At 47.4% G+C, this 20884-nt stretch overlaps 9 protein-coding genes and 1 non-coding gene across 10 annotated transcripts; 6 read left to right on the top strand and 4 right to left on the bottom strand.

Annotated features, from left to right (window-relative positions):
* Nucleotides 1-772: 772 nt before the first annotated feature.
* On the top strand, nt 773-2095 carry EDB82DRAFT_426420 (uncharacterized protein; the record flags this gene model as incomplete). The annotated part of the gene is made up of 1 exon (XM_065607651.1): nt 773-2095. One exon carries the CDS (start codon nt 773-775, stop codon nt 2093-2095), a length of 1323 nt encoding a protein of 440 aa, XP_065464740.1.
* Nucleotides 2096-2228: 133 nt separating this feature from the next.
* Nucleotides 2229-2300, bottom strand: EDB82DRAFT_t91. Its single transcript has one exon. It is a non-coding gene; the product is annotated as a tRNA-Thr (tRNA).
* Nucleotides 2301-2440: 140 nt separating this feature from the next.
* On the bottom strand, nt 2441-4066 carry EDB82DRAFT_165932 (organic solute transporter Ostalpha-domain-containing protein). The gene is made up of 4 exons (XM_065607099.1): nt 3783-4066; nt 3579-3726; nt 3028-3526; nt 2441-2973 (listed from the first exon to the last, which is right to left on the bottom strand). The coding sequence occupies exons 1-4, from the start codon at nt 3850-3852 to the stop codon at nt 2539-2541; spliced, it is 1152 nt and encodes a 383-aa protein (XP_065464739.1). The 5' UTR covers nt 3853-4066; the 3' UTR covers nt 2441-2538.
* A 1326-nt stretch (nt 4067-5392) lies between these two features.
* On the top strand, nt 5393-6710 carry EDB82DRAFT_498254 (uncharacterized protein). Its single transcript, XM_025734449.2, has 3 exons — nt 5393-5812; nt 5871-6003; nt 6056-6710. Exons 1-3 carry the CDS (start codon nt 5705-5707, stop codon nt 6391-6393), a joined length of 579 nt encoding a protein of 192 aa, XP_025585255.1. The 5' UTR covers nt 5393-5704; the 3' UTR covers nt 6394-6710.
* A 51-nt stretch (nt 6711-6761) lies between these two features.
* On the top strand, nt 6762-7900 carry EDB82DRAFT_165903 (uncharacterized protein). Its single transcript, XM_025734448.2, has 2 exons — nt 6762-7541; nt 7590-7900. The coding sequence occupies exons 1-2, from the start codon at nt 6794-6796 to the stop codon at nt 7718-7720; spliced, it is 879 nt and encodes a 292-aa protein (XP_025585254.1). The 5' UTR covers nt 6762-6793; the 3' UTR covers nt 7721-7900.
* Nucleotides 7901-7965: 65 nt separating this feature from the next.
* Nucleotides 7966-10580, bottom strand: EDB82DRAFT_427334 (S-adenosyl-L-methionine-dependent methyltransferase; the record flags this gene model as incomplete). The annotated part of the gene is made up of 8 exons (XM_065607656.1): nt 7966-7999; nt 8047-8472; nt 8519-8656; nt 8709-8901; nt 9043-9133; nt 9191-9223; nt 9522-9624; nt 9748-10580. 8 exons carry the CDS (start codon nt 10578-10580, stop codon nt 7966-7968), a joined length of 1851 nt encoding a protein of 616 aa, XP_065464738.1.
* An 880-nt stretch (nt 10581-11460) lies between these two features.
* EDB82DRAFT_555087 (major facilitator superfamily domain-containing protein) lies at nt 11461-13255 on the top strand (the record flags this gene model as incomplete). The annotated part of the gene is made up of 5 exons (XM_025734445.2): nt 11461-11768; nt 11826-12456; nt 12513-12657; nt 12708-12853; nt 12905-13255. 5 exons carry the CDS (start codon nt 11461-11463, stop codon nt 13253-13255), a joined length of 1581 nt encoding a protein of 526 aa, XP_025585251.2.
* A 760-nt stretch (nt 13256-14015) lies between these two features.
* EDB82DRAFT_165830 (uncharacterized protein) lies at nt 14016-15532 on the top strand. The gene is made up of 2 exons (XM_025734444.2): nt 14016-14556; nt 14608-15532. The coding sequence occupies exons 1-2, from the start codon at nt 14066-14068 to the stop codon at nt 15260-15262; spliced, it is 1146 nt and encodes a 381-aa protein (XP_025585250.1). The 5' UTR covers nt 14016-14065; the 3' UTR covers nt 15263-15532.
* A 159-nt stretch (nt 15533-15691) lies between these two features.
* Nucleotides 15692-16169, top strand: EDB82DRAFT_474778 (uncharacterized protein; the record flags this gene model as incomplete). Its single annotated transcript, XM_065608027.1, has 2 exons — nt 15692-16007; nt 16060-16169. 2 exons carry the CDS (start codon nt 15692-15694, stop codon nt 16167-16169), a joined length of 426 nt encoding a protein of 141 aa, XP_065464737.1.
* Nucleotides 16170-17108: 939 nt separating this feature from the next.
* Nucleotides 17109-20007, bottom strand: EDB82DRAFT_574629 (uncharacterized protein). The gene has a single exon (XM_025734441.2). The coding sequence runs from the start codon at nt 19990-19992 to the stop codon at nt 17200-17202; it is 2793 nt and encodes a 930-aa protein (XP_025585248.1). The 5' UTR covers nt 19993-20007; the 3' UTR covers nt 17109-17199.
* Nucleotides 20008-20884: the final 877 nt, after the last annotated feature.

The raw sequence follows: 20884 nt of genomic DNA, 5'->3' as shown, positions 1-20884 counted from the left end.
TGTATACAGGTACGATGAGCCAATATTTTGATTGAGCCTAGTATAGGGTGATGAGACTAATTCGTCTCTAATTTTCTCAAAGCCAGGTTGTTTGCTGTTCAGGTGATGATAAGTCGTACCGGTATGTCTTAATACATCTTGTCGAGAAGATTGAAGCTCAACTGAACACGTGCGATAAAGAAAGGTGAGACTAACTTACCATATTACGCAGAAAGGTTAATATCCCGAGTGACATGTTTCATAGAATGGACAGTGATTTACATATAAACAACCTACAACTGTGGACAAGTTGCAAAGCAAAATATAACCGAATTGTATCGGAGAGCCTCAGAAGCAAAACGTAGAAGCTTCAGATAAAGAGCGGAATTTTTTGCGATGTCTGCGTTAAAGTGCCGATGGAGCTGCGAGTGCTGGGTTTTGAAGAGATTCGTCGAGTAACTCAAGAATATGGTCCTTAACAGAGCCAAGAGATATAAAGCTGAAAAGCCACGGTCGAGACTTGAGATTCATTTAATCCCTTCTAATTGGCAAATGCGATTGTTAGCTTAAACTACAGTTGGAGTTATTGAGCGCCTTCGCTAAGCTGACATGAGACGACCCCAGACTTGGCGTATTATCTTTGTCGTACTCGAGTCTTGACCTAATGCGGCGATGTCAGCAGCGTAAGCATCATAGCATGTTGGCGGAGAATGATATGAACTTCATCTCCTCATCCCTCTATTCACCTGCTAACTGTATATCCTTACCACAATATCAACGCCGACTGTTTTCGATGGCTTCTCTTGATTCCCTTCCCAGCGAAATACTCTTACAAATCTTTCACCAGAGTCCTCCCCAAGAGCTTTGCCGCCTCAGTTTCGTATGTAAGAGACTGGGGTTCATAGCCAGCTCGTGCCTTTGGAGAGACATCGAACTCCACGAGAGAGGATATCATGAGTCAAGCGCTGAAATCACCCATTCACCACCTTACAGAACAGCACCGCGACATTACAATGATTCCAGTAGACGTGGATGGCAGAGCGACATTTGCATCAGGGCAGAGAAGTTATTCGCGCTATTGCAGAGTCTACACGCGCATGATGAAGCGCGGCTCAAGCAGCTTGCTAGTAGGGTGAGAAGTCTTTGTACGGTGATAGAACCGAGTTGGCAATCTGAGGTGGATCGGTTATCACATCCGATCTCGATATGGAATATTCTTCCTTACTTCACTAGACTTGAGTCGCTTGAGTTACACGGCAGTTCTGTTGCCTTGCGCCACGGCAACGTCGATTTACACTTGCGTGATGCGCAGCCTCTAGCTAATCTCAAATTCGCAAGGCTTTTCGCGTACATACCAAGATATGTTGCAACATATGTACTGCGGTCCAATGCCAGCCTGGAGCGCCTCGAGCTTGGAATGCTGGACGCTCCAAAGCTTGGCGGTGTCGGCATAGACTCGGTTGACAACCTCAACTTTGACGGACAAAATACTTACATGACTGGTGTCATTCCTCGGTCATTAGGTGGCTTCTTTTCTGATTGCTCCCCATCATTTCGAAACCTGAGGTATCTGCACTTGTGCCAACCTTGCAATAGTCGGGGAGATTACTTCAATCAGATGAATGCCTGGTCAGCATGTGCGGAGAAGACCGCTCTGAAATCCTGGGAAAATATCTTGATAGCCTCACGTCAATCACTTGAGACCTTGGTGATCGACCAAAGGCCTGGGGCTGGTGTGGAAGATAACGAAGGGTTCTCGGAGGAAGAATTCCTAAACAGTGGTACCTCTGGCATCGGCAACAAAGCGTTTATCGACTCAATCGGAAGTATGCTCACCAGTGAATCAGACCTTCCTAGGTTGAGCCAAGTGTATCTGTATGGGTTCATAGTCAGATCTCCTCTCCGAAGGATGCCATCTGAGGAAACTCCAGGGGACACGTTTCTGCATGACCTCGAAAGACGAGGTGTTAGATGTGAAGCCAGGAGAGGGAAATGGTGCCTGTTCGATCAGGAGTCAGGAACTGCATCATGGGCGAAATGGAATGGAGACGGATGCAGCAACCTTCACGACGAGTATATGGGAGTTAGATGGTACACTGTTTTAGCCAATACGTGACTGACTGATGGTGTGGATCGGGACATAGGGCTCGATGTGAATGCGAGTCTGGGTTGGCGCTGAGCAAGGGGTTTTAGGACGCAAACACGGCAAAAAAATAAATTGTGATCAAGTGTTGGTTCACCCATGCGCTTGCCTCAACACGGGATCGAACCGTGGACCTTGTCATTACTAGTGACACGCTCTACCACTGAGCCATTAAGGCAGTCTTTTTTATTGAGAGATATGCTTTCACTAACGTCCATGTACTGGACCAAACTTGTCCTTTTCTTTTGAAGATGACAGTTCTGAAAAGCTTTGCATGCAAATTGGCGGTGGAAGATGGAACGGAATTCGAAAGTGAATGGAAAGTATTTTTACATTTGAACGTCATTTATCCCTCAGCTATATAAAAAAAACCTATCATAATGGCCGTTCATCTTAATCTATACATAACTAAATTATCACAGTCGTTGTCCCTGGGCGGTGGCAGAGTAAGACTCTGCATTGTAGGGACGCGACATCAAAGCATCATCCGAGTTATACCCAGTCATCGCAACAGGAGTTCCGGGCGATGTTCTCCTCTCAGTACCCTGGAAAATAAACAGGATTGCCTTCAGTGAATCGGATGGGTTAAGCATTGCCAGCCAAGCGTAAATGCCAAATGGTCCTCCCTGGTAGGACTGCTCTGGCCTATCATTCTCTTCCAGTTTGGCAAATGTTCCGCGACCGTGACCGTGGACGTAGACCTTCCAAGGGTAGGCAATGTAGAAGAATATCGACAGTGGGACCATTAGAACACAGGTGACGAGGTTGGGAAGACTGATGTGAACATCAGCGTACGTGAGGACGTCGGTAGGCTCGAGAACGCCTTGGTCTCCTAGAATCCAAAAGATGATCTAGAAACTGTTAGTCAACCATTTTTTCGTGCTAATAGACTTCCAATGACTTACCTCTTGGAGAAAGGTCAATCCAACGACAATTTTAAACGCGGTAAGCTTGAGCATCGGGGAGTGATGGGCAAGGTCCTTCTTGAGAAGCATGTACATCTGAAGGATCGCGGCCACAGACACAATGAGTGAGATGGTCATGATAACGCGCAGGTAAATGTTGGCGAACTCGCGCGAGTTGCTCTCTTGACAAAAGACGCCAGCAGCTTGAGTGATGTCGGTTGCAATGACAACGCCAACGGCAAGAACTGGCATCTGGAAGATCATGGCCCAGCGGGTCTTGAACCATTTCATTCCGTTCTTTCGCTTGGTCGCGAAAAAGACATCGCGCTGGTCTCGGTGGGGCGATACATAATCGCAGAGGAGCAGAAAGAAGGATCCGAGAGCGAAACCTTCAAAGACGTGGAGCCATGGCTGGATGTAGACTTCGGCTGTGGGGAAGCAGATACAGAGAAATGAGATGAGGGCGAAAGCAGAGATGAGGTTGCCGACTCGCATGATCCTGAACAGGTTAGCCCAGATTCGATAGCTTGATGCTGCAGGAGACAACATACTTGACCTGCTCGGAGGGGTTTGAGAGGTGTGTGGCATGGAGTTGCTTGCAGGTGAACATGGTAATCATGGCCACAGCGGAACATGAGCCACCGAGAATCATGGCGAACTGATAGAAACTGAGATTGCCAACAAGATTTTGCTTGGCATCTTCTGCGAGTTAGTGACCGAGACGTCAAGTGGATGTTGAACATTTGCTTGCGTACCTTGGGCTAGTGAATGCGTGGGGCAGGTGACAGGTGCGTCATTGTCGTCGTCGCCTCTGAAAAGACCCATCGTAGTGTGACTGTAAGTGTTGTTGAATGGGTATCTTGTGGGTTACTGGGTGCTGTAACTTGTGGAAGAGGAGATGCTATGATAGAGATTTTCGCAATTGAGTGCCAACGGCGATTGATATATAACTTTAAAAAGGATCATCATCCATGGCAGCCCCCTCCACAATGAAACCTCATCAAGCTCATTATCTCAATGCAATGGCAGTGCTATGGGCAGAATCTGGGTCAAGCATGTCAGCCCTACCAGGGTCAGTGGAGACAAAAACACCTCCCCAAACAGACCTTCATTCGAGGGATCATCCCAAACACCCATTCATAAGAAGTTGGCTCACAAGGGGAAAGAAAGACGCGAGAACCTCTCCACCACATAATGAACGGTGAGCTACTCAGCAAATCCTCATTTATTCTGTCACCATTTAGCATGGGTATCCCGCCAGTTGGAACCAATGGTACTCAGCCACCAGGAAAACAGGAACGGACGTGTCCGCGGCTTAACCCGACAGGTGTAGCGATCGGCAAGCCAGCCACTCACAAGACAACGATGATCGTAGGCTTAGCGGAGATGACAATGCACACGGTTGCTTACAACCTACAGGACGTCTTAATTTGGGATATCTTGTTGGAGAATAGGTACTGAAATGTAACGGCAGTCTCACTGTAGCGACCTGTTCTGTGAAGAATTTAAGCTTACTGTGCTCTCCGATTTTCAGCTCGCTCTTAGCTCTAATTTCCAGATCTTGACTCTGCTCAATGGCTCGCATTTTCTGTTCAATGATTGGTTATAATACTGTATCGGTGGGGTAAGAACCTCGAAAAATTTCCCTTCATCTTTCTCACTCAAAAAAGAAGAGTTCCCTCAATCCGCTTCTTTGAGTTGCGGCCTCCTATGGCTATGTCTGATCGACATTGACTTTCCCTCCAACGTCGAATCGTTTCCTGAAACCGGTGAGTCGATTCGAATGTGGCTTGGATTTGGTGACGATTGACGGGCCTGACGGATATTTCGGCAAAGCTCCTCCTCAAGGGTCGAATGGTCTGCTGGATGCGGCTAGATTTGCTGTCAGGGTGACATTCGAGTCCACTCGCGGCGTCTAGATAATGCAAGGAGGATAGATAAGCGATAAGATATCGGGAGTCGGCATTTACAAGCTCCGTGATCCCTGTTGATGGACAGTGTTGGTTCCACGATCTGTTATTCCAAACACGTCGACTACCCTAGACATCTACAAATGAGCCGAGTATTTCTCCCTGACACCGTTTTCGTTGGCGCAGATACCTTGTACGTGCGATATATAAATAATAAATAATATATTCACCAAAAATAGAATTAATCCAAATGTTGTGAGGTCTGAAGGTTGTCACTGCCGACGTGGTCTCGCTTAGGAGTGTTTGGTAACCAAAAGGTGAGTTAGCAGTAGCGTATTTTCGTGTAGACTCACAGGCTGGACTGGGGCAACTACATAGTCACTTAAACAAACATGATTTCTCTCATCATCATACCCTCAAAGATTCAGAAGATGAGTCATCTCGTATTTGTCCCACATGATCTCAATTAAATGCTTCAAGACACAGACAACCTCTGACCATCTTGACTCCTTGATCAGGCTGTTGGTTCGTTCTGGCACCAATAACCCCACTTAACGACTTGAAGACCTTCCTCATCAAGATAAGTGTCCAAGTATTTTCGCATTATTTCCGAGGCGCAGCAAACGCGACTCATTTCAACGCGCACGAGTGAGGCGCGTAAAGTGACTATTTAGTTAAAACACTGAGCTGTCCTCTTTCGTATAATAGTTTGTAGATCTCTCTAGTCAAACTCTAAGCCATTCGTTCAATTCTGATAGATCTTCACCATGGTCCGCTTGTCCAACTCTCTTATACTTATCGGCATCCTGGCTTCTGGTGCCGTCGCTGCACCTGAATTCGATCAGGAAGCTGAGCTCCGCAGGTCAAATTGCGACGTAAGTCTCCCCTTTTTCGCCCTTGAAGACCTTTAGCTAATGTGCTCGTTTTCCACAGAATGGATGCTTTGACGATTCATTTCCAGGCGGTTCATGCACAAACGATCCAGCTTGCATGTGCACCCAAAACAAGTATCGCGAGGCGTATTTTTGCTGCATGGCTAAGAACTGTGAGGCAATCGTAGTAACGAGTGAGTGTAAATGAGCCCTGCCAAATCGAAGATGCTAACAAAATGCGTGTAGGATCAGTTGAGAGGCAGCACGATGAATGTCAGGCTCGGAATCTTGACTTCACTTTCGATGTCGAGAAGGTTTGCGGTATCAAGTTGGCGGCCACTACTTCCACGACTTCTTCAGTCGAAACTGCTGCTACAGCCACGAATTTAGGAACATCTTCGGTAGTGGTAACACCTACGACTTCTGATGCAGAAACTAAGACGATGTCCGACAAGAACGCCAAAGATACTGCTCAAGCATCACCCACAGAAAGTGCTGCCCCTGTGACTGATGGTGTCCCACAACTAAAGCCCGCTTTGGGCGGCCTAACGCTCTTGATGGTCTCCGCGTTCTACCTTCTGTAGAATCGTAATATGCGTTAACGGATAATAGCACACAGCTTGGGTTAGAGTGTATTTGGTTACCGTATTGAGGGTGGAAAGGAAGCCGACTTTAATCATTAATGAGATGTAATTCTAGAACTTGTTATAATTAATAATTGATAGAGAGCTACAGACGATGTTGCTCGTGGTTCCTTATGGGAGGAAAACAAAGTCTGCATATTGTACTCGGGGACCAGTATGGGATTCTATAGTACCTACTCAAAGGTAACATGCGCAAATGCTGACAGTTGAATAACCTTGCCGCATTGGTAGGACAAGCAGGGTATGCTACTGGTAGGGATCATCCATATCGGTCTTACTCGACAATCTCACTGTCAGCTTCCCTGCGTCAATTAACTTGGCACCAACAAAGCGATTCAAGATGACAAACGTAGTTTACTCAACTCCCGAATGGTATTTGAAAGCTCAGGAAAAAGATGTGAGCAGTGACATAGGCCGATTGACCATACATCACCTCGGCTTTAAACAGGCGGCCGATGGTACCCTGGTCTTTGCACCACTCGACTTTACCAGCGCTCCCCGGGCAATTCTTGATGTCGGAACTGCAGATGGTCTATGGATGCGCGATGTGCAAGCCTCCATTCCCGAAACAACTCGGGATGAGCACACGTTTCTCGGTACTGATATCAATGTTTCCTTCTTCCCCAATACCGTCACAAAAGGCATTGCGTATGCGAAACAAGACATCAAGGATCCTCCACCCCAGACCTGGCATGACTCGTTTGACCTCATCAACTTACGCATGATACTCATAGCCGCTGGTTCTGGTGATGCACAGCGATCTGTAGTCAACCAGCACGTTGAACTTCTGAAGCCTGGTGGCTGGATTCAAATCGGCGACTGCGATCGAGTCTGCCCTACCTCAAGCGAAGAAAACCCGTGCTACAACGACATGTTTGCCTGCATTCGTGCTGTCTGTCAGGCTTCTGGATTGGATCCTCTCGAGGCACCAAAAATGAAATCATGGCTTGTAGACGCCGGGCTGGAAGATGTCCAGGAGAGAACGGCGTTGCGTGCTGTTGGTAAGCGTAACACAGATGAGGAGATTGGGAGGCTAGGAATAAAGGCAGATTTAATCATTGCGAAGGGATTTGCAGCTGGTGTCAAAGGTGAGTTTAATACTAGACTGAATGTAACTCTCATACTGACTGGCTTAGCCTTGGACCCGTCTCTCAAACCATTGACTGACGAGCGACTTGATACGTTGGTGCGAGATCTAGAGGTTGAGTTGGCCAATACTGGAGCATATTTCCCGATGCGGTTTATTTGGGGTAGGAAACCACTATAGACACCTTGGTTGATATCGATATGAAGGGGTGTGTCAGTCAGCATGTCGACTGCTTCAAGGCGTGATATCCCGTGTCTAATAACAGCGTTTAATTTTAAGTATGTTAGTTCCTATGTATAGATATAGAGAGACTATTTCCTAATTTCCCCAAAATGACCCTCATAGAACCTAGATGAAGCCAACCTTGAAGAGGCGCCATAACAGTCAAATTTCTTAGTCTATGTTCCTGAAGAGCATATGGAACTTCACTCCTGCGGCTTCCTACCATATGTAGAGTAACTGTATACGTTAACGAACTGCTCATGGAAAAGACGGACAGAACATACACTGGCCAATAGGCATGAATCGCTTTGTTGTTAATGTCTTCCCTGACCTTGGCCAGGAAGACTGTTACCTCTTCTTGGCTCCAACCAAGCACTCTAGTCAAGACGGCGATGGAAAGAGCCTCAAGCCCTTTGAAGTCGTCCATATTCAAGTTGTTCCACTGTCCAAGCTCTTTAAATTTCTTATCCTTTGGCCAAGCGTTGCTGGGCCATTTAAAGACCGTCTCAACAACATCGACGAAGCCGGCAACGCGTAGAATGTCTTTGTTCTTTCTGTTGTCTTGGAATGGGCGACCAATCTTGGTTGAGGCCTCGTCGAGGAGGTGGATGAGTTTAGATAGATTGTGGTCTTCATTTAAGGTGCTGTCATCCGACTTGGCGAAGAGATCTATTTCGAGAAGTTCTGCGTACCCGCCGGGGACAAGGTTGCTGTCTGGATGAGAGACTATATGTTGTTGTCAGGAAACATACTTACTTGAAGATGTTGCTGGCGAGATCAGGCCAGCTTTTGATGCTGAACGTCATCATGCGACTGTGGACATAGTCAAAAGGTTCAGAGAATGTCCACGGCTCTTCAATGTCGTCGATAAAGAACTCCACATTTGGCGGAACACTGCCCATCATCCATTAGTTAGGAAGGTCCAAGAGTAAGAAGAGGGCCATACAAATCAGGCTGAATCGGGGACAAGTCGACGCCAATAACCTCGGAATCGGGGTGTTCGTCGGCATAATCAATCGCCCAGATTCCAGTACCTGTCCCTACATCGAGAACGCGCTTCACCTTGGCACCAGGATCATTTGGAGGTGCCAATCCTAGTCTGTTGTCGAGCATCAGGATGAACAAGTTATGCTGGAGGTCTAGCGCCAAGTATCAATACATGCAAGTATGTGTAGCCGAGAGTTGCCATACCCAGTCTTTGCTTCTCAATGTCATCATTCGGGAGATTGTATTCTGGATTGGTCAGCTCAAAAACCTAAAAGTGAGAGATAGAGACCTACTTCCATCTTTGTATCGATGATACGTTCGGCCATTTTCTTTGCGATAGTCTAAGATAGAGCTTTTTAAGCTTTCAGAAGTTGATGCATTGATCTGAGTAAACGATTGAGATTAGCTTGGCTATGAGGAGAAATGAGGAAAGCAACGCACAGAGAGGATGGAAGAGTCTCGGTCATCTTCGTTCTGCAGGTTGTCAGTTTACAATATCGTGATCAAAGTTAGACTGAAAGACCTCTTCATCAGGCTCGATAACGTTCTCGTGGTCAACAGTAGGTCCCGGCATTTCGAATTAATCGCGCATTGTGTGGTAGGGTAAAAGAGAATTTCCCCTCACTGAACGAATGATCTCTCTTATTAACTGTTCATAACCCTGGCCGAAAATCCTGGTCGAAAATATGTCATTTGTGCGTTGGCTGTGCCAAACGGGGTAAAAGGTTGACAAGGATCGATCTGTCGTACGATAACTACCGACAAAAGGTACCATTTCTGAGTATAGATACGTATGAGTTACCTTCGTTATCGAGTGTCCGGCTTCAGCAGTAAGATGCTTCGAGTTCATAATGCTTTTGGAGACGGAGAACGCCCTAAGGCAAGAAGTATAAGAATGACCGACAACTGTATTTTAAAGACAGCCTCAAAGAATATATGTCTGGATGGTTATAAAGACTTAAAAGCCATCCCAAGTCCTTTGCACAATTCTCCAGTACCTCTCATCATCATGTCTAGCATGAGCAACATGTTTCGAACCATCGAACCTTTCCATCCGCACATTGAAACCCAGCTCAACAGCTTGTGAGGCTTGAGTCTCCAAGTCAGTATGTAGAACAAGATCGTCCGTGTCGCTGTAGATATAGGACCTGCGAAGCTCACGCTCCTTCTTGCCTTCTGCCTCGTTATGGGTCTTACCCCAGTAGACTAGCCAATCCTTAGTAGCACCAAGATTCCTAATCAGCTGCCAGAAAAATGCAGCGATGTAAATAAGTGGCGATAGAAAAAGGCGTTGAAGCTTGGAGAAACCAACAACAAAGAATGCATATGTTGTTGAAGCTCTTTGAGCACCTGGTGCTGAGTCAAAGATCATGACATGAGTCGGGAGATAGGGATCCTCATCCCCGCGAGCGGAAATAGAATACTCATCATATAAGGCTGAGATGGATGATGAGCCACCGTTGGAAAAGATGTGGATCAAGATGCTCGGCTGCGTAGTCGAGGATGCACCCTCAGGAACCGCAGCCCTGATTACTGGCACCATCGGTCTCACGAAACGTGAGAGGGCCTTGGGGTCAAAAAAGGTCCTGTTAAAGCTCTTGACCAGTAGAATTTGCGCAACTGGGTATAGCCGCTTATGCTTGTCGACATATTTGGCGATGTGAGCATCAAGCGCATTGGTCCAGCTGGCGACAATGATGAGCTTTGGTGGTATGGATCCGCTAGTGGCTGAGTCACTAGTCGAAGGTCTATAGAAGAAGACCTCATCAGAAAGCTTCTCCATGTAGGAGAGGGGCTTGGCCTTTGCTGAGTGAGCGGCGTCGGTGGACATTTTGGGAACAGGCGAAGCAATGATATGGAATTCTTGTGTGGGTTGTAGAGTTATTCGGGAAAGATTGGCGAGAAACAAAAGAGGCTGAGTCGCAGGTTATCTAGCGGCGTGTAAGACCTGAATAGAGTAATCAAAAGATGGATCTTTGTGCTCCAGAGATAAGCATGGTTGGCTTTTGCGGTGCTGACGGCGCTTACGTTGTCAGATTGGGCTATATGCACCGCCAATTGAGCTTCTCGCTGACGTCGATTGAGTGAGATTTGATCATCATCAAGTAGGGACGTGGCACGGATGCTCGTTATTTCCGAGATATCCATATTGATGACACAAACTCGGGGACAATTATACTACCATGTAGGCGATCATCGCCATTCCTTTCGTACACCATTCTGAAACTGGATATCGAAATAGGACTATGGATGCCAAGAATCAAAGCGATGATATCAGTTTACTGACGTCTTTGCCAAGTTGCGACTCACATCATGGTGTTTTCCTTTATCAAATTTCATTACAATATTGCGGATCAGACAAGTCACCGGTCATTTGTCACCTGTTACGTCGTCTGAACGCCTTGACTATGCTGCTGGCGAGGCTAAGTTGGTCTAAGCATAACAGCAGTGCTTATTTGCCTCCACTTAGTTTGATGTTCAGTACAGTAAAACCTCTGCGTCAGCTTACAGCAGGCGCTGTTGGAATCATGTTGCAGCCACTCCACCATCGACTGACGTGTTGACAATAAGCAGCACACCGTTTCGATGGGAGATCTGTGAATCAAGGTAGTGTGACCCAACAGCTGTATATATGTACGGCGTGTATCTGATATCAGATCTGTGCATTAATTCATCTCATAATTCTTTCAGCAAGCGCCATCTTTTATATTATGTCTGAGTCACACAGATTGATGAGGGATCCCGAGCCAGGACAGCCCGGATACCCTGGAAATCCCGGGTTTCCTGGGTTTCCTGACTACACGCGGTATAGCGGTGCCACACAATTTGAAGGGCATTCGTTCGAGTCAGACCGACCTAGTCAGAGCGAGAAGGATTCCACACGTAACGGTACGATCGCGCCGGACTCAACACAAGAGTTGGATTGGGATGGAGAGAAGGATCCAGAGAACCCGATGAACTGGTCAATGTGGAAGAAAGTCGTCCACACTGCCATACCAGCGATATACACATTCGGCCTGTATGTAGTGTCTAGTCCCGACGAACCTGAAGGTTATACTGACCAACAATGACACAGAACAACAGGTATCTCAACACTCGTCGCAGGCCTTCCAGGCATTATGCAACAATTTGGAGAGACCAGCAGAAACGTCGCCCTTCTTCCTATAACCCTCTACACGATCGGATTTGTCTTTGGCCCTTGTATCGCCGCCCCGATCTCTGATCTCCACGGCCGTCTTGCCGTCTATAAAGTTAACATCATCATACTTATCATCTGCAACGCCATCGCCGTGGCCTCGGATAACTTTGCAGCCCTTGTCATTTTCAGATTCTTTGCATCACTGGGTGGAAGTGGTGTTATGGCTGTAGGTGCAGGAACCATGTCTGACCTCTGGCCGCCGAGTCAAGTCAGTCGTGTAGGTGTTGCATACTTGCTGGCACCTTTCCTTGGTCCTAGCATGGGGCCTTTGATCGGATCGTACGCCATCGAACAGTATGGTGATTGGAAGTGGGGAATCTGGGTCGTTCTTTGTATTCTGACTCCCGTCGCAATCGCCATCTTCTTTTCTTCCGAGACATCTAAGAAACAAATTCTTGCTGCGCGTGCGAAGAGACTTGGTAAACACCCCAAGAGTCAAGGTATTGTAACGGAGATGCAAAAGATCGGGAAAGCTATGCTTAAGCCATGGCATATGTGCATTTTCGAGGTTTGTTCTTGTATTCTCTGGGCTTTCTCTTCGCATTTACTAATCATGACTTGTAGCCTGTGTCACTTGTTCTAGGCCTTTACACTGGCTTTTCATTCGCCATGATATTCTCTTTCTTCGGTTCTTACACTTATGTCTACTCTACTGTCTACCAATTCGATGCACGACAAATTGGTCTCTGCTATATAGGCCTTATCATTGGTAAGCTATCCTAACTGCTCGTATAACTCAGGCGGAACTAACCGATATAGGTATTCTCCTGGGTCTTGTCACATTTGCTGTCTTTGACGCAACTATCTATCAGAAGCAAGTGGCTAGAACCGGCGACAGAGTGGCACCAGAGCATAGACTATATGCAGCGCTGGTTGGAAGTATACTCGTACCAATCGGATTATTCGTTAGTATCTCCAGATCACCGCAAGTGGTCCGCTAAGCTAACTCAAAATAGTGGTACGCATGGGCCCCTGATGCATCGGTGCATTGGATCGCCCCTGTCATGGCTGGCGTCCCTTTCGCCTGGGGAACAATGGCTTCATTCCTGAGCTGTCTCGCCTATTTGGCCAGCGCATTCAAGCCTGCAGACCTGTCATCAGCTGTTGCGGCAAACGGAATCTTCCGCTTTGCACTTGGTGCTGCGTTCCCCAACTTCGTGTTTCAGATGTACCAGGAGATGGGGATTAACTGGGCTGGAAGCGTGTTTGCCTTTATCAGCCTGGCTTTCATTCCGGTGCCATGGCTTTTCTTCTGGAAGGGCAAGATGCTACGCCAGAAGAGTTCATATAATCTGAGCAAGTATTAATTAATTAGTGAACGGCAGCGGGCGTTGAGTGGGAAGGACCTTGGGGTTTAATGAGTTGGGATGTAATGAGCGTCTCTGTTTGGTTCGGTAATGTGTCAACGGTGGGATACCCGGCTGTTTGGTTAAGCAATAGAATAATATGAGGTCGATACAACATGACCATGCAATCATGTCTCGTGCCTTGTGATGAGCCTCACCATCAAAACCTTATTCATAGTGAGGAGCCGAGGTTACCGAAAATCGACCAGGGTCAAATTCCGCTGTATGTATGTAGCCGACAGGGAATGCATCAACTAACCATACCATGTTGAGGCATTATGTTTTCATCCCATCAAGCTGCTGATCTCGGGCTCCAACTGACCGAGACCCCAAATCTTTTTGCTCCTATTAAATTTCGCCGCTTCTCGTCCCCGCAACGTCAAGGTCGACTAAACATTCAGACCCTTGCATGCCCACCGACGGTTCCAGGATCTGCACCGATAGTCTTTCAGCGTTAATTGGAGCGCGTCTCTATTTCCTCGGCCAACTTCATTCGCGCTCCAATCAATCCCCAGATTCCCCAGATTAATTACGACGCGACCCCGGACGCTGGAACTCAGTTTCTCCGCGTCAAACAAACTAACTATACTATACTCCATTGATACTGGGGATGACGATGCCACATGAGATGACATGCCATGGGCGGGGCCTTGCTCGTTACGCGATAGAGATTGATGGCTGGGCACCTATATAACAGAGGGCTTCGACCGCATCTCCATCGTGATCTCTGTCCTCAGCATCCTGCAATTGTCAACACTGACAGGCCTCATCATGCGTTTCGCCGCCATAGTCTCTTTCCTGCTGCCTCTAGTGGCAGCAAAGCCTGCACAGAAGGGCAAGACCTTCAGCAACGTTGAGATCTTCGATCCTCCCACCAACTACAGAGATCCTCAGGTCCTCTACGCCCGTCCTCTTGAGCTGTCTGATGGCACCCTGCTGGGCACTTGGGAGAACTACTCTCCCGAGCCCCCTAATGTCTGGTTCCCCATTGTCCAGAGTAAAGATGGTGGCAAGACCTGGAAGGAGATTTCCAAGGTCAAAGACACCCAAAACAACTGGGGTCTGCGATACCAGCCCCAGCTTTATGAGCTTCCTCGTGCTTTCGGAAAATACCCCAAGGGAACCGTCCTTTGCTCGGGCAGCAGTATCCCTTCGGATCTGAGCGAGACCCTCATCGAAGTTTATGCTAGTCGCGACAAGGGTTACACTTGGGAGTTTGTCAGCCATGTTGCTCTTGGTGGCGAGGCTCTGCCCAACCATGGGTAAGTAAAGTCCCGCAAGCGGTTGATCAAATCAGACTAACGAAAAAATAGCCTCACTCCTGTCTGGGAGCCATTCCTGATGACGTACAAGGAGAAGCTCATTCTGTACTACTCCGATCAGCGCGACAACGCCACTCACTCTCAGAAGCTTGTCCACCAAACCACCACCGATCTCAAGAAGTGGTCCAAGGTTGTCGAAGACACCAAGTATGCCGATTACTACGCTCGCCCTGGTATGCCCACTGTTGCCAAGCTGCCTAACAATGAGTACATCTACGTCTACGAGTACGGCGGCGGCCCCAACCCTCCTGCTGGCAGCACCTACTGGTTCCCTGTCTACTACCGCCTTTCCAAGGATCCTCAGAAGTTCCTCAACAAGGATCACCACCAGATTGTTTCTAGCGACGGAACTACCCCTGCTGGCTCTCCCTACGTGATCTGGACTCCTTATGGTGGCAAGAATGGTACCATTGTTGTCAGTTGCGGTACTCGATCTGAGATCTTCACCAACCAGGCTCTTGGTGAGGCATCTGCTTGGAAGAAGTGGGATGTTCCCCAACCTACTGCCTATACCCGTTCTCTCCTCACTTTCAAGAAGAACCCAGATCTGCTCATGATTATGGGTGCTGGTATCTTGCCACCTGCAGGTGGTAACAACACTGTTAGCGCTAGCGTTGTCCGTCTGTCTGAGGTTATGAAGGCTTAAAGGGGGATTAGGGATGTAATAATCGAAGCTTATACATGTCATAATGAATACCTAAACCTAATCACGCAGAAGCTCGTGATCGTCATCTTCGTAATCAGTCGAAACTTGAAGTATGCCCTTATTGTATTATCGGAACTTAACTTCATGCCCAAAAAGATTCACTCTAATTACAGATTGTGAACTACCATGCTTTTGACGCGTGGCTGTTAACCTTTACTGTGGGCTATACGACACCTCAGTTGTAAAATTTACTCTAACATTTCAGATGAGGTTTTTATTTGGGACATTATTCATGAAATTACAGTGGATGATGATAAATATTTGAACTTGTTTACTAAGAAATGTTGATGGTTCATCCAACCACTCACACGACTTACGCTCAAATTCATGCAACAAAGAGTCCCGACTCCCCAAATCGCAAGATGACCCATGCGTGGCGCCACGTCAAGACAAGAGAATCAAACCACTGCCACCCTATCTTCAGTCGTCGCATTTATCCAACACGATCGCAGATACGTGTTGAAGCAGAAACTTGGGAAGAACAAAGACTGCATACGGACCTTCACGAAGCACGTCAGAGACTTGCTGGATGAAACTGAGATATACCATAAGCATGTGCCTCGCGAAGATTGGAAAGACATGGATCTGCTCGAGTCGCTGCTCGAGAAGAGGAGCCGACACTTGAACGATTTGTGGGCGACTAGACGACGACTAGAGAATGAAATGAGAGAGATACGAAGAGAAGGTAATTAAGGAGTTGCCCAATATAATTTCATAAACTCTGACACTCTTGATAGTTCGACGACAGATCTTCTGTAAGCTATGTTCTTGGATGAAGTTGAAGAATATTGGCCGTGTACGTGTGACGCCCTTCTTAAGACGCGGGCAAGGACAAGATAAAGCTTGATCAAGATGGGTAGGCGCCTAGATTCGTGAGTGGTCTAGGTTTAGGTTTCCGGGAAGACATAAAGTTTGCAATTCATTTTAACTCAATAAAATGAACCTGAACTCAAAGCTGTTACTCAGTGTTTATTGCTGTACTTACTTCAGCTGACGTCTTTACAACTTATAAATATTCCGAAGACCCCTTGATTATTAACTCTCAACTTGCTATCAAGAAGAGCAGTAAGACATCATTTGAGCTGGACCTCCCCATATCCGGATATGAATCAGCAACAACGTATTGATCGCGTCTCACGCGTGATAAAGGGATCACGTATATCCTCTTCCCATATCAATAGCCACAAATTACAGCCACTTACCACGCAGCTGTCATTCACACATTATTGTTCATCAATGCCAAAGTCTGCAGAAATCACTAATACTTACCCGCAAATGGTCGAATACGTTTACGTCTACACAGTCGAGATGAAGCGGGAGATTGAGAGCATTTCTGCTGAGATACGGGCCATCAAGGCAGGGCTCAGACTCAGGGATGCTGAACTGCAGCACGATATCGCACGGATGAAGCTTCAAATAGAGCAGATGCGTCGTTCACAGACATAGATGGTGACTGTCGGCAGTGAGTCAAATTGCAAGAACATCCTGAATGCATCTAATTACTAATAGGGAAATAGAGACGTTTGCTTCTTTCACAGCCCATAAAGCTCTTCTCTAAAGATCAAGGATTCCAGTCCGATGACAGTTGCATCATAGGCAATATCGAATGTCGCAGTTCTTGGGAGAATGGTCCAGGCGAGAGTGGGTTTGTTTGGATAGTCAAGTGATTTGATGCCTGGATCACGCATACTCGTTACGAAGATGGCCACAATGGAGTTTATCAAGGAGCAGAGAGACTTGAGGGAACCAATGACCCCTTCCGATTAGAATTGAAGATAAATATAGGAAGCCATAGAAAAGTATCCATAAGACATGTATAACAAGCATTAGAATTAACACGTCTTAACAAAAGAAAGGTTCTCAATGAACGTCAAAGCTCAAGTCTTGGGTTTGAAATCCTCAAGGGCATCCCTTACTAAAGCAAGATTCTGGATTACAGCCAGTCCGTACTGCGCAACATCATTAGTCGAGACCCATGGCGCCTCCTTCCCAGGTACAAGTCCTTCGTGATCGGGGATGGTTGTTGTCTGGAAAGTGGCGTTAGGTGCCTTAAAACCGTCACTGTTGAAGAATTTCTCCCAAACGAGATTCGCCATAGTCCCATTCTTTTGCTGGTTTGCCGCATAAGCTGTGAGGCGTGAGTGACCTTGGTACAAGTTCAACTTTCCAAAGTCTTTTCCGTAGCGAGCTTTTTGCTCAGCGGCCGTAGCTTCAAAATAGTAGCAGTAGTCGAGCCACGCTTGCTTGAAAGCTTTGGGGAGATCGTCACCGGCATACTCGATCAGCTCGGATACCACTTCAGGTAGACCGAAAACAGCTGAGAGGTGTGAGACGTCTACGTGACCCTTGTTGTCCGGATCAGCAGGAGGAGGACCAAGAGTCCAGTTCTGAAGGTTGTAGAGACCATTGCCTGTGACAAATCCATTCTTAAGCTTCGAAATGCTTTCAACTGTGCTAGTGAGTTTGGCCTTGGACTCTTCCCATCGTGGACCACGGCGCTCCCAATCGATTAACCAGCCACCCGCAAGAGCACCCCAGTCTGTTCCCAAACTGAAAGCCACTGTTGCGTTCGGCGTGGGAACCCAGCCGTCCTTCCGGACCTTTCTTTGAGGGTCAAGAACACCGTACGTCTTGTCCGTATCAAGAAGCTCTTCAAACAGCTCTCCGATACGCTCATCGCCACCAGAAAGGTAGTAGAAGTACTTCCTATACTGGGGCTGCGAAATACGAGCTTGCTTCGCACTGTCGCTAAAGTGCTGAACACCATGTCGGGTTCCGAGTCCTTTCCAGTTGCCAATATGGTAAACATCCACCTCGCCGGTGTGGCGTGTCAGTGCCTCAGCGAATCGATAGATATCTTCGCGACCTGTGCGCAAGAAATACTGCCAGAAGAATAAATCGGGTGAGAGCTCGGAGTTATCCCAAGCATAGCCACCGATATCGTATCGCCACTCATGTCGGTCTGGATCGTATGTGTGCATGAAGTCACCGTAATCGAGGAACCCGTACCATCTGCGGTGCTCGACTTCGTACTGGTAGAACTTTGCAAGGAAGTCGATGTTATCTTCCAACTTCTTTGATGCGGAACTAGATGTATCTGCAGGAGCCCAGTATGATCCAAGGGCTTTGGTCTTGCTGATGTACCCACCCTCGGGAACGAGAACAGGAGGGTTGTTGATCTGAGACACATAGCTGGCGAGAGTGTCCTGTGAGGGGGTTTTGTCAAATGCAACAAGATAGAGTTCGCTAGTCCTAGCGATGCCATAGGGAGTATCGAAGCCTTCCTCCCAATCTTCATAAGTAATCTCCAAAGCATCGAGTTGATCGGTGTAGTTCTTCTGTCCAAGTCCATCATGGTACGGACGAAGATCCAAAGGATCGGCAGAGGGACTGTAGAGCCACAAAGTGATGGAACCAGTATCAGAAGCCGCAGAAGAGATGTCAAAGCCAGTTGGGAACCTCTTCCAGAAGTCACGGAGACCAACCGCCAGACCTCCAACAGTAGCACCACCAAGGTATGCAAGTCCTTCCGCACGAGAGCCTCCGGGAATAGTGACCCAACTCTGGCCAGGTTTGGTTCTCTTTTTGAGAGTGAACCCATCAGATGAGAGTTGGCTCAAGCTGTAGTCGTTCCAAGGGGGGATCCAATGCATACGGCTTGAAACACGAACGTCCCATGTAGACTTATCGGGCAACTCTTTGCCGTCAAATTGATCAGCTCGGACATTGGCACCAGGGTCTCTTCGAAGACCTGTAATACCCTGAACAGCTTCACTGAGAAGGCCTCCATCAACACCAGCAATTCGCACATGGCGATTGTAAAGCTCTTCGCCTTCGAGCGGAACGTCAAAACGAAGACCCAGGCCGGAGATGAAGTCTTTCCCAGCATCGCCGTCAAATACTAAGCTATGGATGATCTTGATTGACTCAGAACCAGAATAGAGATAGAAGCGAAGGACAAATGGTAGCCATGAATCGTGGCCGGACTTGTCGGTTGCTTCGTGCTTGCCTCGAACGGTGACCAGGGCTCGTGCTGAGTTTTGGTCGCTGACTGTCACATTGTCGATGCTGCTCTGAAAACGAAGTGTTTTGAAGGGTTCGCCGTCCTCATCAGAAGGATGCGATACACCAGACTGAGATTGTAGCACAAGTCTGCCATTTTGGGCAATACGTTTCCCGTTGGTTTGGATTTCCTTGACGATGACCGAGCCTTTCTTGGGGAAGACAGCGGTCACCTTTCCAGTGTCGACTTTGATGTCGCTTGATGTTTGAGTGACTGAGACTTTGGGAGTATCCTTCCCGCTACTAGTGGACACAGTCGAGTTGATGCCATCATGGCCAGCTACAGCCTTGACGATGTACTCACCAAGGACATCCTCTGAGGCAGGGATCGCATGACCAGTCCACTTGACTGAGCCATCAGCCCAATAGCCAGTAACCCAGGTCTGAAGATCGATATCTTGACCGGATGCACCTGAGGCTGTGAACTTTGTGTTTTGGGGGAAATGCTTTGATTGAGGCCAAGGGACACCAAAGGTAGTTCCTGAGGTGAAGTTGGGTTTCTCGCCGAGCCAGTGGACTTTGGCGGCTGATGAGGAGTTGCTTGGAGCTGCGATTGTCTGGCCCGCCAGTACGGCGAGTAGAAAGGAGTGGACGGCTTGTCGCAGCATTTTGCAACGACTACCAAATTTGGACTTGCACTGAAAGTGATGTAGAAGATGAATAGACAATACAGATTGTTGACAGACTCTTATAAATAAATAATATTACACAGCAAGTGACGCCATTGAGAGTCACAATGAGATTATGCAGTTAATTTCGGTTTGTATACCCTGTTCAGCACAATTCGCAATCACCAAGTCAATAAACCCCTGCATTTCGGGCATCGGTCTAGAAAGACCCGAGCAGCTGCCCTTTTCAAGGTATGAAAAGGCACATATGACGGGTTTTAGTGTCAACTTAAAAGATTATTTGACGATCAGTGCCAGAACCGGAGTTGGGGGTCGTGGTTCCCCGCAAACATGGTCGATTCACTCCGTTGAGCGGACGGAATAATCAGCGGTAAATGACCCGTTGCCGGCCTTAGTGACAGATGTACAAGCATGGCCAGGGTTGCAGTGTGGTCCGAGTTTTGCTTGGCGTTGGGGGTTGAGGCATCACCTTATGTCTGGGGATGAACCATTTATATGGTGCGCCGTCGAAAAACTTCCACATCATAATTATTCCAGCTAATGACATCGAACAAGTTGAACATTGGATTACGCTACCCTCTATAAATGTCATAGGTGGCGTGAGCTGGGTAATGCCAGCCATGCCTCGTTTTGGGAAGCACGCAGTTGAAAGCAACCACCACATCACTGCGTCAAATTTGGAAACGGTTATGGTCCACATTTTGTGACATACAACAATACTTTACTAGAAAGGAAACAACCTAGAACATTCATTTTACTTCCATATTCTGTATCCATTCGCGGATCTATCCGGAGTTAGTGTAGTGTCACAACATCGCGTCTCGATACATGCGTATCTTACCCTATACACACTTCCATTCCTTGCAAGATG

Source organism: Fusarium venenatum (assembly GCF_020744135.1).
Source record: "Fusarium venenatum strain MPI-CAGE-CH-0201 chromosome Unknown EDB82scaffold_2, whole genome shotgun sequence".
Classification (NCBI taxonomy): Eukaryota; Fungi; Ascomycota; class Sordariomycetes; order Hypocreales; family Nectriaceae; genus Fusarium; species Fusarium venenatum.
Note: the sequence above shows the minus strand (reverse complement) of the source record. Positions and strands in the feature narration are given on the sequence as shown.

Excerpts from the sequence above, each read along its gene's own strand:
- EDB82DRAFT_165903 (XM_025734448.2), top strand. The coding sequence starts at position 6,794 with ATGACAAACGTAGTTTACTCAACTCCCGAATGGTATTTGAAAGCTCAG. Across the intron at positions 7,542-7,589 it reads ATTTGCAGCTGGTGTCAAAG|CCTTGGACCCGTCTCTCAAA; the intron begins GTGAGTTTAATA and ends TGACTGGCTTAG.
- EDB82DRAFT_165932 (XM_065607099.1), bottom strand. The coding sequence starts at position 3,852 with ATGGGTCTTTTCAGAGGCGACGACGACAATGACGCACCTGTCACCTGC. Across the intron at positions 3,527-3,578 it reads AACCCCTCCGAGCAGGTCAA|GATCATGCGAGTCGGCAACC; the intron begins GTATGTTGTCTC and ends TAACCTGTTCAG. Across the intron at positions 2,974-3,027 it reads GATTGACCTTTCTCCAAGAG|ATCATCTTTTGGATTCTAGG; the intron begins GTAAGTCATTGG and ends AACAGTTTCTAG.
- EDB82DRAFT_498254 (XM_025734449.2), top strand. The coding sequence starts at position 5,705 with ATGGTCCGCTTGTCCAACTCTCTTATACTTATCGGCATCCTGGCTTCT. Across the intron at positions 5,813-5,870 it reads TCCGCAGGTCAAATTGCGAC|AATGGATGCTTTGACGATTC; the intron begins GTAAGTCTCCCC and ends CGTTTTCCACAG. Across the intron at positions 6,004-6,055 it reads TGAGGCAATCGTAGTAACGA|GATCAGTTGAGAGGCAGCAC; the intron begins GTGAGTGTAAAT and ends AAATGCGTGTAG.
- EDB82DRAFT_574629 (XM_025734441.2), bottom strand. The coding sequence starts at position 19,992 with ATGCTGCGACAAGCCGTCCACTCCTTTCTACTCGCCGTACTGGCGGGC.
- EDB82DRAFT_165830 (XM_025734444.2), top strand. The coding sequence starts at position 14,066 with ATGCGTTTCGCCGCCATAGTCTCTTTCCTGCTGCCTCTAGTGGCAGCA. Across the intron at positions 14,557-14,607 it reads GAGGCTCTGCCCAACCATGG|CCTCACTCCTGTCTGGGAGC; the intron begins GTAAGTAAAGTC and ends ACGAAAAAATAG.